The 20994-nt window shown below is 33.6% G+C and overlaps 1 protein-coding gene across 1 annotated transcript in view; it reads left to right on the top strand.

Moving 5' to 3' along the window:
* The window catches only part of Malrd1 (MAM and LDL receptor class A domain containing 1), a 598455-nt gene that overhangs the window by 233963 nt on the left and 343498 nt on the right, over positions 1–20994 (top strand). The window contains exon 22 of the mRNA XM_074056557.1: positions 18146–18302. Coding sequence (XP_073912658.1) covers positions 18146–18302 — 157 coding nt within the window. The remainder of the gene's footprint in view (positions 1–18145; positions 18303–20994) is intronic.

Below are 20994 nucleotides of genomic sequence, written 5' to 3'. Positions count from 1 at the left end.
TAAGGGCCTTAAAGAACAGTGATTACCAATATTTGACAATTATGATCTCTCTTTTATTTTATTTACTTAATTTTTATAAAAGATCAGAAGGAATTTTTACCAAAATGCATCTATATTCTTATTCACACCTCTTAAATTATATGGAGTTCTCTATAACATATCCATTGTAGTGTGATGAACCATACTGTTAAAAGATACCACATTGAGTAGGTACTGTAGTGGCTAATGAGGGAAATGGTAAGTTGTCTTTGCCTACGTGAGAGATGACAGGTTGAAGGAAAGTATGTGAACAAATAAAGAGGTAGTGTTTGTGTTTAGTAGTGAGAAATTTATTAGATAAACTAACTGGCTAAAAGTATTTAATGAAGAGTTAATAGATTATGGAAAATCAGGGAACAATGTGAAAGCCCAATTTATCCATATGTTGGTGGTAAGCAACCTGTGGGAGAATAATAGACTGTGTGAGAAAAATACAAAGGAATGTGACTCAGGTTACTCCAGAGGCAGCTGCACATCCATGTTTATTGCAGCACTATTCACAATAGACAAGTTATGGAAACAGCCAAGATGTCCCACTACTGACGAATGGATTAAGAAAATGTGGTATTTATACACAATAGAATTTTATTCAGCTGCAAAGAATAATGAAATTTTGTCATTTGTAAGTAAATGGATGGAACTGGAGAACATCATCTTGAGCAAAATTAGTCAGGCTCAGAAAGCCAAAAATCATATGTTCTCCCTTATATGCGGATTATAGACCCAAAACAAATGCAGTAACTAATATTATTCACACTAAGGGGAGAATGTGCACAAGAGGAATAGGGAAAGGGAAGAAAATCTAAAACTTGAATGTGATTGATACGCTTACTTCATAGAAATGAATATAGTAATCTTAAACTGGCAGAGGCCACTATGGGAAGGGAACAAGGAAGTAGTGAAGAGGTCTGGTAGAGATAAACCTATATGGGTTGTAATGCACATATACATGGTAACAACACTAGGAATCTATCTTCATCTCAAACTAGGAAAAACACTGTTTTTCTTATTATGTCATATGTTTTCTCTTCAACAAAGTCAGAGAACAAGAAGGCAGAACAGGTTTTGCCTAGAAGTGGGGTGGGAGGGTGGCCCAAATAATGTATACACATGTTAAGTAAATGTAAAAATGATAAAATAAAAATTTAAAAAAATATATGAAAAGAAAGAAAAGATTTATGTACAAATGTAAAAAAACTGAAATTAGAAACCTGAGCTGGCAAAAGTTTAATTAGGAACTATGTATGACCACAGCAGGATACTCTGTCTGATTTTTTAATTCTTTAGTTCAATTAATCTAGAAGATATGCAAGTAGATGGCCTTTGTCTCCTTAACTTGTTCTTAGGATCTTTCATTGTTTGGCCCAGGCATCTAATTTTGGCCTCATCTGATTTTTGCCTCCTCTTCCACCCATTCATACAACTAATCATGCTCTCCAAAGAGGACTCAACTTCATGCCATTGTGTCTTCATTCAGAAGTCTTGTAATCATCCTTCCAAAGATGGCTGGAAGTCACCATGATGGTAACCTTTTGCTAACCACCCTTTTTATAATTCTTTTTCTGTGTACCATCCCAGAATACTCTCAATATTGACTTACTTGCCTAACAACTTCATGATTCCATGAGCACCTCAAGGGAAAGACACTCACTAATTTGATTGCTTGATGCAATACCTATCAGCACTGCTCCCATACAAGGTGACTATGAGAAACAGTATTGACACCACACAGAATGAAAAAAAAACTTAGTTAAAAGACCTGATATATGGACAAAGACAGTCTTTAAATGATAAAGAAAATCTGACCATAAAGGCAAAAGAGATTGGTGACAATAATTAAAATCTTGAGGATAAAATTAATTCTCTGTCCTAAGCTGTGATATATTTTTCCTTTGGCAGTACTGGGGTTTGTACTCAGAACCTTATGCTTGCTAGGCAAGCAATTGAACTATATTCCTAACCCTTTATACTTTAATCATTTTTTCAGATATGGTCTCATGCTTTTTGTTTGGGCCAGCCTCAGACTGTGATCCTTCTTCCTATGCCTCACCATAGCTGGTATGACAGATGTGCACTGCCATGCACAGCTGGTTAGTTGAGCAGGGGCTTCAGTTAACTTTGTTGTCCAGGGTGGCCTCAAACTACAGTCCTGACACCCACCTCCCAAGTATCCAGGATTGCAGGCATGAGTCGCCATACTCAACCCTATTTATAATTTTAATACTTTTATGGATCAGTTCCTCATGAGTTATATTCCTCACTCATGTGCAGAAATATTATCATTAACTGGTTATATTTTGCATGGGTATGTATGAAAATTCTTGTCAAAAAAAGAAAAATGAAGTGTCTTGAGCAAATGTCTTTAGGGAAATCACTCAGTTTAAAATAAATCTTCTGATACTCTCTTTGAGTTCTGAATCTCCTTCTTGGGATTTCTTTTCATTCTCTTTTAAATTAAATACAAAGCCTTCCAAAAAACATTGACTAGGATGTCAGGAGCTAAAGTTTTCAGTGAGTTAATTAGAAAGTCATATTTTTAAATTAAATTATTTTTATTTGGCAAATTATTTTAGAAACAAATTAACACAATAACTTAATACATTTATCAAGAAAACTTCTAAAGCATGTAAATATGAACACTATGATTTTTCCAGTAGAAACCCAGGGAAAAATGAAAGAAATCATTTTTATAAAATGGAAAAATCTGCTACTAAATTATTGTAGATTAGATCCACTTAATGTTAATTTTCAAATTAAAAAAGGTTTCCTCTTTGACAGCGCTTGAACTGTTATAGTTTGCACCGTTTCAACCTCATTAGTAGCACTACCTTAGAATAGATTCCAGTGTGACATTTTGCATCCAGTTTATTATAAGCACAGGGAATTAGCTGCAAAGCACTGTGGTGCTGTTTGTGTACGTTTTAATATACTTCTAACATGATCTACATCTTTGATATATTCAGAATTTACACTGGCCTTTCCATCACAGTCCAGAATGATATAAATCCCTGATAATGGCAATTGCTAATGACAAAAGCTGGAACGTAAAGGTTAAAGAATGATAACTCATGATCAACTTTAACAAAATAAATGAGGAATTAAATTACTGATATTGGCCAGGTGTGGTACCATACATCAGTAATCCCAGCACTCAGGAAGCTGAGGCAAGAGGATTGTGTTTGAAGTTAGCCTGGGGCTACATAGCAAGTTTGAGGCTGGTCTGAGCTAGGTTGAGTAACTAGTTCAAAAATAAAATAATAAAATAAAAATTTAAAAATGATACTAAACTCTGATGGCAAAGCACAGAGAAGAAATGAATTCCCTGACATAAATGCAACTGTGAAGAAGTTAAGACCTAAGAACAACTTGCCTGTTCTTTCAATGAAAGCACGAATTTGGGGTCAGTTTTCTGTGTGTAACACTGTAGAACAATAGTCTTAGACATTGTTGCTCTTAACTGTTCATGCTCCATTACCAAATTAGGTTCTAGTTTAGTACAGAGCAGGATAATTTTTTTTATTGTTGTTGATTTTTTCTGACAGTGAGATTTGAACTCTGAGAGGTTCTCTACAACTTCAGCCATACGCACAGCAGTTTTTTGTCCCCCCCTTCCAATGGTGCAAAAGAAGTGTTTATAATAATCTCAAAGTGACATAGCCTTTAACATCCCAAAGGGTGTTTCAATATGTGTTTAAATGTAGGAACTATTTAAACATTTTCAGGCCCTCAGGATATTGAAAGAATAAGACTGAAAAACCTTGACTTGATACATGTAGATAGTTGAGATCCTCGTTTAAATCCAACAAATCTGTTACACTGTGGACCTCGTGGACAGTGTCTTACCTCCTTACAAGAGTGGGCAGAATGCTGATTTTACAGTAGAGAATAAATAAAACTGGCTTTCAAAAGAAGTTATCTAGGAAATGCTAGTGTAGGTAATAGTAGCTATAGACCTGAGTGAAAGTGAAATGCAGGCAACTGTTAGTGCCTGAGAGGAAGCCACAAGAATCATTGTAACAACCAAATTATCTTCCAGAAGGTAAAGAATAGGGCAGTCTTGGGACAGGAGGCTGCTATATAGAGGGAGAAGAGTATGATAATGGTATTCATTTGTTATCTACTAAGTACTGAGTAAAACAAACATGGAGACCTCACAGCCCATGACAGTCACCAGGGATCATTGCTAAGAACTTGGGATGAAATGCCATGGTATAAAAGGTTGATGGAACTGACTCCAGCAGCAAGAGCAGCACCTTGCCTGGGGTTTGCTCCTTGAAACAGAGTAAGTTTGCTGGCCTAAAGGAAAATTAGAAAATGTTCCACCTTCCTTGATATCTGGCCCAAGAAGAAGTTATTTTCTACATTATGCAGATTCTGTGTTCTTGAGACAAAGTGCTAAAGTTCTGTTCCCACCCGTTTTCCCTTTGACTTTGAGTATCTACATGGCTGCAATTAAATTACTGGTCAATAAATAGGAAGGAAAGCTTGACCATGACTGAGCTTTTCATTTTTTTCATTTCATAGGACCTATAGAAAATAATACTGGTAAGGAACACTGGGCAAGTTAGAGGGAATTTGAGTGCTTATTTTCTTAATTTTTATAAGAAAAAGAAAGCAAAGTCTTAGAAAATATTAAATACCGGATTTGAATAGAACTAATGATTTTTTTTCTTAAAATGTAATAAGAATCTTGAAATTTCTTCCATTAATTTTTTCTGATATTTTTATTTTGGTAAAATATGAGGAATCAGATTTGCTATTTTTAATCATTTTAAGTGTATAATTGAGTGACAGCCAGTGTTATAAACCATTACCACTATTTCCCAAAAGTTTTTGTTCCCTAAACAGAAAGAAATTGTCCATCCATTAAGTGGTAAGCTTTTTCTCCATCTTAGTCCTTGTAAATATTCATTTACTTTCTGTATCTGAGAATTTGCCTATTATGTGCATTTCATATAAATAGAATCATACAATAAATTTTGCTTTTGTGTCTGACATACTTCACTCAGCAGACTGTCTTATGGTTCGTGTGTCTTGAATCATGTACTCATTACCTTTTTTTAGGCTGACCAGCATTCCATTGTGCAAATATACCCAATTGCTGTCTGCCCATTCATCGATTGGTAGACATTGAAGTTATTGGGAAAATGCTGCTATGAAAATGGTTGGACAAATATTGGCTTAAGTCCCTACTCTCATTTCTTCTGGATATATTGATGTAAAAATGGTGGGATCACTACTAAATCAGTGTTGTTTTTGAGGAACTGCCATACGGTTTTTAATAATAGCTTCATCATTTTATGCCCTCTTCTGCAATGCACAGGCTTCTCTTTCTTCACATCATAATCACATTCATTTTCTGGTTTTGTTTGTTTTGATGACAGGCATTCTATTGGGTATGAAGTGACATCTCAGATGATTTTATTAGGTTTCTTTTTGATATCTTGTCCAAGAAATGATTGTGAAATCCAATGTCATGATGGATTTCCCATAGGTTTTCTTCTTGGACTTTTATAGTATAGCTCTTACAGTCCAGCCTTTGATTCATTTTCAGTTAACATTTGTATGTGGTCTAAGTTAAAGGTGCAACTTCATTCTTTAACAAGTGCACATCCAACTCAGTATGTACATATTCAGTTTTCTTATTATCATGTGTTTAAAAGGACTACCTCTTCAAATAACTAGTTTTGGCACCCCTGTCAAAAATCATTTCATCGAATTCTGTTTATTTCTTAGGGGTCCATTCTATTCTATTGCCCTATGTGTTTATGCCCATACAAAACTGTTTTGATTAATGTAGCTTTGTCTTAGATTTGAAATTTAGAAGTGTGAGCTTTCCAAATTTGTTTTCATTCAAAAATTTTAGGCTACTTGGGGTCTCTTGAGATTCTATATAAATTTTATGGTGCATTTGTGTATTTCTGGAAGCGATGCCATTGGTACTTTATAATCTTTTCATTGCTTTGGATAATATGATTCTTTACCAGTAACCCTTTCAGTAAACATATAGGAATATGTTGCTATAAACTCATGTTATCTTCAAATTCTTCCACTCATATTTTGTTTTATTGTTTTTAGTTACAGGTCTTTTTCCTCCTTAGCTAAGTTTATTCTTAAGTATTTTACTCATTTTGATGCTAGTAAAAATGAAATGGCTTTCTTAATTTCCTTTTTGGTTATTCACCTTGAGTGTATAGAAACACTACTTTTTTGCTGTGTTGACTTTTATCTTACACTTTTTCTATTTTATCAGGCTATTCAATTTGTTAGCAGATAATTTTTCATGGTAATCTCATAGTAGTCTTATAATCTTTTTAATCTGTACAATCTGTAATGTCTATACTTATTCACAGATTTATAACTTGAAAATTTTCCATCTGAATTAGTCCAGTTAAATTTTGTCAAATTTCTTGATATTTTGGAAGACAATTTTTAGTTTTGCTGATTTTTCTGTTTTTCTATTTTCAAATTCATTCACTTCTCTAATACTCATTATTCTCTTAGCTATATTGACTTTCAGTTTAGGATGTACTTCTGTTTTTTTAAATTTCTTAAGGTAATAAAGTGAGGTTGTTGATTTGAAATCTTTCTTCTTTTTAAGAGCATTTGATGCATCTCAGAAGTTTTGTTATGATTCTGTTTTCTTTTGCCTCAAAATATTGCCTAATTTCCCATGTGATTTCTTTTTTTGACCCATTCATTTCTTAGAATGGGTCGTTTAGTTTCTACAGGTGTATAAAATTTCCAATTTCTCTATTGGTTGCTAGTTTCACTTTATTGAGATTAGAAAAGATACTTTGTATGGATTTAGTAACTATAAATTTATTAACACTTGATTTGCTACCTAGAGAATGTTTCATCTACACTTGAAACAAATGTATATTCTGTTGAAACACCCCTTGATGGCGTGTTTCATATATGAGTTTATATAGAATTGTCCTAATGCTTAAATTCTCTATTTCCTTAATCTTTTATTGTTGTTCTATTGTTGAAATTGGGTAGTTAGGTTTCCTACTTTTACTATACATTTTTTCCTGTATATTCCTTCAATTCTACCAAAATTGGTTCCACGTATTTAGCAGATCTTATGTTTGGAATTATGTGGTATTCATTAATACCATAATTTTCTTCAATTTGTAAAATATATGTTCCTTTATTTCTTTGAATGAATCTTTGATATATACTATACAAATCTTTGATTAATCCAAAATAATACTGCACTTGTGTGAGTTTCTATTGAATGCTTATGTTTTCACTTACTAGTGGTCACATTTGATACTTTCTCTGCATGTCTAGCAAGATTTGATTAAAAATAGAATGGTATTCATAATAGGTAATAGTGGCTGGATTCTGTCACGTCCATCTGAGATTAACTGTTGTTGTTCTAGGAAGGAGTTAACTTTTCCAGATAAGCAGTAAACTTTACTCTGCAGTGTGCAGCTGTTTGTACCTCTGCTGTGTGTAGATTACTTTCCACTATTGCTTTCTGTGCAATTTGGTGGTCAGCCAAGGATTTAGGCAGAGATACAGCTCATCTTCTCTGCAGTTCTCTTCCTTGCAGGAATCCCACTATTTATTTCTGCTATGCCAGTTTCAGACTCGTCTCTTGTATCTCTATCACACGTACAGATTATTGTCACAGCGATTGTTAATACAATGTAGCTGGAATTAGCAAAATGAGGCCTGAAGGTCTAATCTAGCCTACTGTCTACTTTTAGAAATACTGTTTTATTGAAACACAGCATATAAATGTCCATTTATTTGTAGATTTTCTATGTTTAATTTTACCATACAAAAGCAGAGTTAAGTAGCCATGATAAGATCCAATGGACTTCACAGTGTAAAATTTATGATCTCTGACCCTGCAGCAAATTTTCCAACCCCTAAAATAGAGAAATATTGAGTTTATTTCATTTTTTTTTCCTCTAAAGATGTAAATCTGTAATCTCCTGAAAGAAACAGTGCCCTATTTTGTTTTAGTCAAAGCCATGCAACAATTAGTAAGAAAATGTATGTGTTTAAGACTAAAAGATAAAGGTGAATTTTTTGAAGTATTTAATTTAAGCAAAAAATATTAAACTACAGAGTAAGTGGAAGGAAGCTAGTTCAATGAGAGGTTCTGATTAATTCTTCTGATGACTACTTTCATGTTTATTCTGAAAGATAAAGAACACTATTCTTAGTAACATTACCTTTTTTGCAGTACTGGGGTTCCAACTCAAGGGCTCACATTTGCTAAGCAAGTCCTCTACCCCTTGAGCCATGCCCCCAACACCAGTATTCCTGCTTTTAGGACGCCTTCAGCATATGCTTGTGTGCACCTCTCACCATGGAGAATGGTTCTTACAAAGGCTCTGTGAGGTTAATGGAGAAGAGACTACAGGTGCCCCTCCTCCTGGCTGTGGCTCCCAAGCATTAGCACATGAAATACACATTTAGCTTTAGTAGCTCATTGAAATTTTGGTGGAAGTCTCAACAACTTCTGTGACACTTGGGTCTGCCTAATATGCAGGTCCTTGTATTCCATGCTTCCTTAGAGGATCAAGTTTTTCCTTAGATTTTTTAGTTAGTTGCTTATTTCTGATAGTTTTACAAAAACTTGTAATTTAATAGGTTATCTGGTGTTTTCTTATTCAAGGCTGAATGCCTTTTCCAGATTTCTATATTTTAAGAAGTGTCTTAGATACGACAAGGGGTATTTTTTGTTTGTTTTTGGATACAGGGTCTTGCTATGTAGCCCAGGCTGGCCTCAAACTCTAGATCCTCCTGCATGAGCCTCCTGAGTGCTGGGATTACAGGTGATTGCACCGCTCCTGGCACAACTAGAATTTTGATTTACAATAAATTTAAGTAAGTAAATAAGCAAATTTATTTAAAATTTGAGATTTTTGCTAGTCATTACTGATAGCATAAGGCATTTTTTTATTTTTATAATTTTTCAAGGATTCAAATCACTCTATTCTGAAATTTAGGTCAAATTTTTCATTAAGAGACATTACTTATCCTAGTGATTCTCAATAATGTCATTATATTTATTAACTAGAAAAAAAATGTATTGATGAATTCTTACCAGGCACATCTTTTTGGTCACATTAGGAGTGTGATTTTTAAACCCCCAAAAGTAATTAGTTTGTTCATCTTAGTGTTTCACAAAACCTTTACAATTTTATAAAGTTTATAAATAGTGTGTTTATATGTTTATCCAGAAGGGAGATTAATAGACAATTGGTTATACAACTCTAAAGGTATTTGCATTAAATTCTTTTGTGCTATCCCAAGAAATGTATATTGCTGTAATTCTGTGTATATCTGATTCTTTTAACTAAGAAATTCAAGTTTTATTTCTTTCAAACTTTTTTTATTCATTTTTTACTTGATAATAGGATCTATTTTTAATATAGTATTTAATGGAAAATGAGACATAAAAACAAATATCAAAAAACTCTTCAACCTTATTTATTTTCTCTAGAGTGTTCATTTTAAGAATAACTCTTGAATGTCTATTTTTCTAGCTACTGCTTTTGGATTACTATCTTGATTTACCAGCTTGGAATTATTAATACCATTTTAACTTAGCACACTGGCTTGGAGTATATGCCAATGTAAACTGGGAGCAAAATTGCTGAGCCCTAAGGCCAGAATCCTGATTCCATAGGTCTTCGATAGGACCCAAGACTTGGCATTTTAGTGATGCTTGTGCTTCTGCTTCAGACATTACACTGAGAAGACAATTGATGTAGAAGATCAAACAAAAGCAGGCTTACCAAATCAAAATACTGGTTTCAACACTTACCATGGTAATAGGCATTGGCAAATTATTTAATTTCAGTTATCTCATCTAGGAAATAACCATGATTGTAATATTACCTTCTCAGAGCTTTTTGTAAATATTAAATGACAATGTTTAATTTAATGTTACCTAATTTAAAGTCCTCCTATTTTAAAGGCTGATCTAAAAGACTTTCTTTTTAAAAAGTTCTTTGTACTTCAGATGCTAGTATTTCATTGACCTAACATCTATTTTACAAAAGTTGAACATATATTGGTTAGTATCCTATACTCCTTTGTGAATTAAGAAAATAAATAATTATATACAATACTGTGTAATTTCCTAGACTTTTTATCACTTTTTGTAGTTTGTTTATACTCATAAAACATTGCTTTCCTTTTAATATTACATAATAGTGAATCAAGAAGTGTGGGTAAAAACAGTTGACTCTGATGCCTTTGTCATTGACTTCCCAGTTGGTAAACCCCAGAGGTCGTTATATAACTGTCAACAAATGTCATTCATTACCTCATTTTCTTTCATGTACTAGGAAAGACAAATCCAGAAACTGCTAAAATTGCAAGTCCATTTTCAAAATCAAATCACTTGTGATTGTGAAGGAGAATTTTGTAAAAGAAAAAAGAAAGCTAGAATTCTCTGCCAGTTTTATTTAACAGTGGATTCAGTAATTAATTTTTCTGAGTACCAGTTGGATTTAAGCCACTTGTGAAGATGTTCTCAATACCATGATGAAAAACTAAAATTTATATTTCAAAGTGTTTATAATCTAGATGAGTATACAGCTACTTTAGCCAACAAATTAAAAATCCATTATGATGAATATATTTAAAAGATTTTGTAGAAGATGCTACAGAATTCTTAAACGAGGAAGTAATTTTTAATCAAGGAATTTTGAGTTTTGAATTTGGAGTCTAGGAATCTCAGAAGGCTTGGAGATGAGAGTATATTTTCAAAATGTCATGGAGATAAACCAAAGTATTTCAGAGGGAAGACCAATAGCAGTAGTTATAGATGTGCCAGAAGAAAGGCCATAGAGGAGACAGAGAGAAAGCAATGTGCATGACATACTTAAGTGTTTGCCTGAACCCAAGAAATGGGTAGAAATCTGGGTAGCTGTATTAATATATTAAAATTGAAGGCAAATATTGACCTAAACACGTAACCCTCTAATCCATAGAATAAGAGTGACCAAACTGTACCCTATGGACCAAATCGTTTCAGAGGCCCATTTTTGTAAATACAGCTTTATTGGAACATGGCCATAATTATTAGTTTAAATGTTACCCAATACTGCTTTCATGTTATAAAGGCAGAGTGGAGTAGTTATAAAGACATCATTTGGCCTTCAAAGTTTATAATATTTGGTTTTAGACTTTTACAAAAAGAAAATAGCTCTGACTCTGGCTATATAGACCAGTACAGAACAGAGTGACAATCTGTTGATTGTTAGTTACAAGTATATGACTAGATAAAGGTTTCATCAAAGTGAAAATTAATTCTCAGCTTCCTTTACATAGAAAGTCTTGCTATTAAGAAAAAAGAAAGAAAAAAATATTAGCTAATCTGTATCATGTGCTTAGTAAATTGCCATATATTTCAGTAAAGCTTTTTATTTTCTTGAGATCAAGTTCAAGGACCACACCTTGAGTTAATAAAGATGTAGTGAACATTTCTAAAGCAGGGTAGTAGGTTCAAATATGTATTTTAGAAAGAACCAATAAAATCACATAGAAAACCTCTTCTCTCTTCTGAAATATAGCAGAGTATGAAGTGAATGAGTTGAGTTTGAAGTGCATGAGTGGAGTTTGAAGTCACAGATGGTTTCAGATGTTAGGAAATCAACCAATAAAGAGAGATTTGACATGTAGTATGAACCAGTAAGAATGTCCCTTTTCCCCTAATTTACATTCTGAAATCTCACTGGTCTGGCTTGTTAAAGAAGCCTACTAACCCCAGAAGTTGCTGGGTCATGGTTTTTTTTTTTTTTTTTTTCATTTTTCTTTTATTATTCATATGTGCATACAAGGCTTGGTTCATTTCTCCCCCCTGCCCCCACCCCCTCCCTTACCACCCACTCTGCCCCCTTCCTCTCCCCCCCCTCAATACCCAGCAGAAACTATTTTGCCCTTATTTCTAATTTTGTTGTAGAGAGAGTATAAGCAATAATAGGAGGAACAAGGGTTTTTGCTGGTTGAGATAAGGATAGCTATACAGGGCATTGACTCACATTGATTTCCTGTGCGTGTGTGTTACCTTCTAGATTAATTCTTTTTGATCTAACCTTTTCTCTAGTACCTGTTCCCCTTTTCCTATTGGCCTCAGTTGCTTTAAGGTATCTGCTTTAGTTTCTCTGCATTAAGGGCAACAAATGCTAGCTAGTTTTTTAGGTGTCTTACCTATCCTCACCCCTCCCTTGTGTGCTCTCGCTTTTATCATGTGCTCATAGTCCAATCCCCTTGTTGTGTTTGCCCTTGATCTAATGTCCACATATGAAGGAGAACATACATGGTTTTTATTCACCACACAGAATGGAGTTGGTGTTGGGATCATAAAAAATTCCACACCTCAAAGATAATCCACTACAGAGACTAGGATAATACTGTGAGGCTAGAACTCCTGGAAGATTAGCACTATAGAACACAGTCCTAGTACATTCAGGCTATCACAAAAATACCATAAATGGAGTGGCTTATAAACAGTATTCATTCCTCATAGTTCTGAAGGCTGGAACATCCAAAATCACGATGCAAATATGCAGCATTTGTTGAGTGCTTTCTTGTTCTTAAAAGTTCCCTGCTATTTTCATGTGATGAGAGGGAGGAACTCATCCCCTATGGCCTGTCTTACAAGAGCACTAATCTCATCATGAGGGCTCCACCCTCATGATCTATCATCTCCCAAATGTTCCAGTCCCTAAACCATCACTTTGCGGGCTAGAATTTATTTATTTATTTATTTATTTTCATTTTTCTTTTATTATTCATATGTGCATACGAGGCTTGGTTCATTTCCCCCCCCTGCCCCCACCCCCTCCCTTACCACCCACTCCGCCCCCTCCCTCTCCCCTCCCCTCAATACCCAGCAGAAACTATTTTGCCCTTATTTCTAATTTTGTTGTAGAGAGAGTATAAGCAATAATAGGAAGGAACAAGGGTTTCTGCTGGTTGAGATAAGGATAGCTATACAGGGAGTTGACTCACATTGATTTCCTGTGATTGGGTGTTACCTTCTAGGTTAATTCTTTTTGATCTAACCTTTTCTCTAGTTCCTGGTCCCCTTTTCCTATAGGCCTCAGTTGCTTTTAAGGTATCTGCTTTAGTTTCTCTGCGTTAAGGGCAACAAATGCTAGCTAGTTTTTTAGGTGTCTTACCTATCCTCACCCCTCCCTTGTGTGCTCTTGCTTTTATCATGTGCTCATAGTCCAATCCCCTTGTTGTGTTTGAGTGGGCTAGAATTTAGCATATGAGTTTAAAGAGGGACAAACATCCAGACCACTGGAGATTCTTTATATTGCTCACAATTCACGAAGCTGATAAAGTTCACAGCTTCTAGTAGACCATATACTAGTTACCTTAAATCAGCCCATGCTGTCACAATGAATCCAAAGACAGATCTCAACGCAAAGAATGAGCCTGGAGAATTTATCTGTCACATTGGTATATCTAAAAGTCCAAAGCTTAATTGATGTTATTAAAACATTTTGATTGCCCATGCCGGGTAATTTTTTTGCTACTAATTTAATTACCATGACTACCCAGGAGATTCTCAACTAAAGGAAAAAAACACTATTTTAGTTACTTAATCGGCGTAATAAGACTTTAGAGACTGATTATCCTATAAGATGTGGATGACTTTCTACTAAGGAACATGGGCTATCAATCATCTTTTTTTGTGTGTGTGGTACTGGGGCTTGAACTCAGGGCCTACACCTTGAGCCACTCCACCAGCCCTTTTTTGTGATGGGTTTTTTAAAGATAGGTTCTCTCAAACTATTTGCTCGGGCTGGCTTTGAACCGTGATCCTCCCGATCTCTGCCTCCTGAGCAGCTAAGATTACAGGTGTGAGCCACCAGCGCCCAGTTTAATCATATTTTATCGTGACTTTTTAAATGATTTATGCATCATGACCTTGGATCTTCATTTTTGAAACACCTGAAAGTATGATCCAACTTTCTTTAAAAAAGAACCCTTGACTATGTGGATTATATCATGTTTTATTAGAAAATGATATGTTTCGGTAAAGCACCCTACTTCTTACTCTGTGTGTGAAAAGATAATTTGAAGGTTGGTGGAGAGGTGCTGATATTTTGTGGCTGATAGCATTGTTATCTGTTATCATTACTGCTGTGTTCATCTCAGAAGAGGAGCTGAGTTAGCTTGCAGGCTCACGCTTGAATAATCTCATTCCAGACACAGACATGTATTTGTGTAATTCTTCATTTTTCCATTAGGAATCCTACATATATCATGTGCCCCCAATTAATACCTATAAGCATCTCTCTTTTTTCTTTCCCTTACAGGTGTAAGGGATATTTTAGGGCTATAGGATTTTAGAGAACTGTTCCTATAATTTATTTTATATTTGTTCAAATGACTTAGTTTTCTAGTATTATTTTAGATTTGGAAATTATGCATAAACTTTGTCTATTCATTAGACAAAGGGGAAAATTAATACAGGGGCCACTGTTTGAAGAACTATTGATTAGGTGATTGATCATTGTCTGACTTGTAACCTTTAAATACTCAATCCCTCTGTCTCCAGATCTGCTAACAGTCCTCTGTATTTTCTTATAGTTTACCTGGGATGATGACCAATATTTTATGTTTAGTCAGGCCTTTGTATGTGAGGGCTCCACATCCAAGGATTCAACCAACCACAGATGGAAAAATATTTGAAAAAATTTTATCAAATATGTACAGCTTTGTCATTATTTCTTTATAGTTAGTGAGTTTTTTATACCCTTAAAATACCCTTTTTACTACTTAATGAAGGTAGGAAACCTTTATTGTTTTACCTTTTGCACTCCATGTTTAATCTACCTGAAATTTATTATTTTTGAATGCTGTAAAATACAGGCCAAGGTTAATTTTTTCCCTCATGGCTATGTAAATTATTCAGTTCATTTGCTGAAAAGATTGTCCTTTCCTTCACTGCTCAGGAAAGCCAAACTTTTCATAAAATAGATGTACAAAAAATGTGGATCTGTTTCAGGGCTATTTCTTCCAGTTCTCTGGATTATTTATTTTTGCTTCAACACCACTCTGTCTTAATGACTTAGATTCCTCAGGCTAACAAGTACCATAAGCTATAGGGCTTACAAGCTTGGACATTTATTTCTCACAGTTCTAAAAGCTGAGAAAGTGCAAAATCAAGGTAGTAGGAGATTCACTGTTTCCTGGTTCATGGGAAATATGGTATCTTCTACCTGTAACCTCACTTGGTAGGAAGAGCTAGCTAGCTCATCTAAGTCTCTTATAAAAATGAAAATTTCATTGTCACCTTAAGACTCACAAAAGACTCTACATCCTAATACCATTAACATGGTGCTTATGATTTCAGCCTAAGGAGCACAGAGGGTATAAGCATTCTGATCATAGCAATGAGACTTGATATCTAAATAAGTCTTCTTTCACAACAAAATTGCCTATTCTTTTCTCTTTATATTTCTATATGAAATGTGGGCTTAGTTTACCAATTTCTGAAAAATAAAAGGTATTAAAAATGTACTGGGATTTCAATGAATCTTTAAGTTAATTTGTGAAGAATTGGCATTTTACAATTCTGAGATACTGAGTCTTGCAATTTATATATACAGTGCTGCACTGGAGTGAGGTTTTGCTCTAAGGAAAGCTGATGGGACACATTTATTTCCAATTCTCATTTCTATTGGGAGGCAGAGGCAAGCTTATGTAGAGCTTTGTCTGACATATTAAATATTATTCTTATATCCTAAGTACATTAGAAAACCATTAGGAAGTAGATTTGTGGAAATAATGTGATCTAATTTCCATTTAAGAGATTATTCTGTGCATGAAGAATAAAGTCAATGATAGAAGTAGGAAGACCAACTAGGAGGCTTATTTTTCCTAGCCTTCAGATTAGAAACTAGCCAGTGCCAGTGGCTCACGTCTGTAATCCTAGCTACTAAGAACTCAGAGATCAGAAGGATTGTGGTTCAAAGTGGACAAATAGTTCTGTGAGATCCTATCTCAAAAATAAAAAAAAAAAACCTATCACAAAAAAGGGCTGGAAGAGTGGCTCAAAGTGTAGGCCCTGAGCTCAAACCCCATTAGCCCATCAGCGACTAATAGACTATTTAGGGCATATCTAAAAATAGAACCCAATTTCATTAAATTGTTTTAGATACTTCAAATTTAGGTTTATGGTAAAATATTACAAAATTACAGCTATACTTAAAGAAAGATTCACAAGCTAAATGAATCATTTATGTAAGACATGTTCAAGATTTTCCCTGATTGTTATTACTGTTCCTTCTGTACATTTGAATGTAGAAGTCTATGTATCTTTCTTCTTGATGTCTCTGGGATATTGGAATATTAAGTATACAAGGGATAAACCTGGAAGTTCTTTTTCATTGAGATATAATCAGACAATACAATAATAATGGCTCTTAACTCATGCCCTTTGTAACAGTCAGCTTTCATTGCTGTGGCAAAATAACCTGAGAAAATAAACTTAAAAGTACTAAAGTTTAATTTGCCTCATGATTACAGAGGTTTTACTCCATGGTCATCTGGCTCCATTGCTTTTGGATCTGCAGTGAAACAGAACATCATGACAGGGTGTGCATAGTAGGAAGCAAGAGGGAAGAAGGGACTGGGGAAGAAATCTATTCTTCTAGGTTTGCCAGTGATCTACTTCCTCCAAACAGGCCCTCCTTCTTACCACCTCTCAATAGCCCATTATGCTGTGAACCCGTAATTGGATCAGTTCATTGATGTGATCAGAATCCTTTTTATCCATTCACCTCCTAGAGACCCCAACTCTAAATACTGCTGCATTGTGGACCACAATTTCAACACATGAACTTTCAAACCATAACACCTTCTGTGGTTTTCAGAACTTTAAACTTATTTCATTAGCAACAACTAATGACATAAAAATAAACATGAATTTCAACTACCATTTATTTCATAACTAACATAGGCCGGGTACTGTTAGATGTTCCCCATATTTATTGCCAGTTCTTATTAATACCATACACAGAATTATCCCATTTTATAAAATGCAGAACCTGTGGTCACAGAAGTTACATGGCCTGCCCAAAGTTGCTCAATGACAAGACCAAAGGCCAAACCCCATCAAGTCTTTTGTGGACAATTATGTTCTCAGTGCCTTGCCAGAGATTTTAAGTCTGAGGACTCAATAAGTATGTGATGAGTTAGTGAATTCATTGGTCTTCCTTTCCATCCATTTGCTATTAATTGTTTACATTTCTTTTCTCAAAAAACGTGATAAAACTTTCAAAATAAAATGGTTTTAGTAAGTAGCAAGCTTTAACTCTATAGGACCTAGAAACAATTTGTAGGTTAGAAAGTGGTTAGAAGTGAAGTTAATTAAAAGAGAGGTCTGGTCCCAAAACGTGAAGAATCACTTCTTTAAATAATGGTTCTAAAAGCTATGTACAGCCTAGTATGTCTTTAATGCCTTATCATCCCTTTTTTGAAATGATAGTTAAGGTAAGGGCATAGACATAAAGTTTTGTATTTTGATGACAAGAATGCATTGCTACTTAGTTGTGTTCATCATTTTTCTCTTTTTAACTTGGTATTAGGAAAGAAAAAATACACTTTTAAATTACCTACCTTGTTATTAAAATATGTTGAAGTGAAACTGAACTAAATTAATACAGAGAGAATAAATTGGAACCAAAAGCCTATGCATTGAACTCTAAGCCAATATCATTTCTAGTTTTCATTCCCTTTTTATTTACATATTTTTTCTTTTTATTTCTCTTCTAAAGGTGATGCTTCAGGATCTCATTTTAGCTACATGAAAATAAGCTCTAAAAGTAGACCAAGATATTGGCAGTATGATTATTAAAAAAATCAACCATGTAATTTGAGATTTGGTCATTTCAGCATTTGCCATAATTTATACACATTGAGTAAATAGATATCCTTATGAGGGTCATGAATTCAAAATTAAAGTAGTAGAAGAATTATTCTAATAAAAATTATATATCATTATTATTCTATAAAACAATATACTTTAAGGAAAAATTCCAGAGTAATAAAATATCATCAATATATCAAATTGTGCTGTTTTATGTTTGTAATTTGATACTTTCCCCAGCAATACCAAAGATGGCTGGTACCTGTATGCTGATAGTTCTAATGGGAAATTTGGTGACGTAGCTGATATCCTCACTCCTGTCATGTCACTAACGGGACCAAAATGCACCTTGGTGTTCTGGACTCATATGAATGGTGCCACAGTCGGTTCTCTCCAGGTACTGCTTAGGCCATAACATTCTCTGAATTTTCTTTATGAAAATGAATATAGAATAATTTAATTTCATTAAAATATACTTTCTTTACAAGTGAAAATGGACAATTATCAGCACTTCACTAGTTTCATAATGGCATGATTGACAATAAACTTTAGCAGTATTGGACACTAGTGGCTGGTAGGTAATTTATTTTTCTTTTGAATTTATGACTACTGCTTCTATTCTGAGGTTATACCTTCTGTGTAATGCTATGGAAATATATCATGTTTCTTTCAATATCAATATTCTGAGTGTAACACAATCAAATGAACATATACATTTTGGCAATACATGGATGTGTATTCTTGTTTCCTGAATGGTAGTAGTGTTATATTCTCCAGTAGTTTTGTTAACAAATAGTTTCTTTGAGAAATTTGTTTCAGACTCACAAAGGGTTGCACTCATAGCAAATACAACTCCAGAGATGGAATCTTTTGTACTGTCTCATCAATGTCCATTTAGAAAAAGTCTAATGCAAGATCATGTATTACACCCAGATATTTCTTTCTAGTGTCTTTCTAATAAATAGTTCCTAACTCTTCCCTAGGTGTTTATTACTTTGATATTTTAAAAGATTATAGCCAAATAATCTTGTAAAACAAATGCCCCTAAAGTTGGATTTACTCAATGTATTTTGCTGTAATATCACCAATATTATGTTGTTTTTCTTGTATCTCATTTGTTAATGTTTACCAGTGCTATTTCTTTTGTCTCTTTTATATCAAGAGATATTTTGTGGAGAGATATTTAAGGGTATGTAAAATCCTGATCTTGACTCAGTCTTACTGACTAACTTTTGCCTCCATTAGTGTTTTTTTCCTAAATTAATTTTACCATGATGATTGTCTAATTATTATTTTCTAACTCTGTTATTCTGTCTACATTTGTAGCTTCCCTTTCTATTGTAAATAAAAACATTCTCGTGCCTCTGTTTCTCCACATAGTGTTTTCTATTAATGTGGACTCCTGAATTCCCACTTTATTCCATGTGTTATAATCTATTACTATCATTTTTTTGGTTCTCAAATTGTCTCATATGGTCATAAGAGTCCCTAGAAGCTGACATTTATCTCTCTTACAAGCCTTATCATTTTTGAGCATTTTTTTTCCTTTCTGGAAGTGATGTCCCAAATCTATTTTGTATTCTGCCACGTATCTGGAATTAACTATTTCTGGTTAATATCTAGTTTGTTTTGGAAGACAAAGATATTCAGGTAAAGCCAAGAGAGTTTCTAGAATATTAATATAGACCCTAAGTCCTGTCTTCCTATACTGCACAAGTACTGGTAGGGAATAGAAAATAAGATCCGTTAGTAATGTGGATAGATTCAACTTTTACACAGATGAAACAGACTGAAATTTGCAGCATTTCCATTTATACTCATTTTATGGTTTGTACATTTTCAGGTAGCCACATTTCAAAAATAAGTTCACAATTTCCAGAATTGTATATTGTAAGGAGTTTTAAAATAGGTATCTGCTGGAAGATATAGATAAAGGCTTTCCTCTTCTCAAATACCATTAATTTGTTTTGCCAAGAAGTCTGTGTTTTGCATATTTATAACAAGTGAAACTTTGGTTACCTGCATTCTTTATCCTTAATAAAGAGAGAGAGATTAGAAACCAGATGTTTAACCACTTATTTTCCAACAGTTTTATTGCAATTTTAATATTAAGCTTTATTTATTTATAAAGCTAATACTTTATACTGTTTTATTCTAGAATTTTCCTGGCAATTATTAAATATTAATTTTTCAAAAACATTTTATGAACAACTTATTTTAAGATGTTTTTATACAAAAGCTTTTATTAGAAAAGTTTCTAACAGATCAGTTTTGGAAAATTATCCTTTTTAGGTGAGACTTCCTACCAAAAATAGTTTGAAAATATATTTGCATATATATTAAATACACACATGCATATATATGTAATTTTTATAATCTAAGAGTCCAGATAGTCTTATGAATTGAAGCTATAATGTATTTTTTACATTGATTTTTAAAAAAATGGTTTGGATAGAATAGTCAAAATAGCCTATTATTGAGTTTTCATGAGCGAAATGAAAATTATTTACCTTGTATATTTGGTGGTTGAGATGAATGATCTCAAACATGCTTTTATTTTTCCAGAATAAGATTTTGTACCAGCAGATAAAAATTACCTAGTAACATGAGAGTTACATAAGCAACTAATTATCAAATAGCTGGAGTAGTAATATTCATGGTCCTTATTTTTGTGCATGGCTGAATAAAATAACTTAAATTGTATACTAATAGTATGTTGTTTGAACATGTTTTTTTCTTAGAAGTTTATGCTATTATACTATATATATAAATATCAATTTCCTATACATTCTTTTCATTATTATTCAAAGTGATTTATTTTATTGATTATTATATTTTCTTGACTTTGATATATGCTGTATTAACTTGAATTTGATAGACCAAAAAGTTCATTATATTTTTCCTACCATCACATTACTCTAGAAATGATAGTTATACAAAAATAAATTCATGTGCATTTAATTTTTGAAAAGATATCATTAGGTGTTAATTTCAGTTTTAAAAGTCAAAATCTTCATGAATGCTATCTGGATAATTATTTGGTTATATAAATTACATTTTATAAAGTAATGTAAAACAAACAAGCCATC

Source organism: Castor canadensis, chromosome 15 (genome assembly GCF_047511655.1).
Source record: "Castor canadensis chromosome 15, mCasCan1.hap1v2, whole genome shotgun sequence".
In the NCBI taxonomy this organism is placed as follows: Eukaryota; Metazoa; Chordata; class Mammalia; order Rodentia; family Castoridae; genus Castor; species Castor canadensis.
This window is presented reverse-complemented; position numbering and strand designations above follow the sequence as displayed.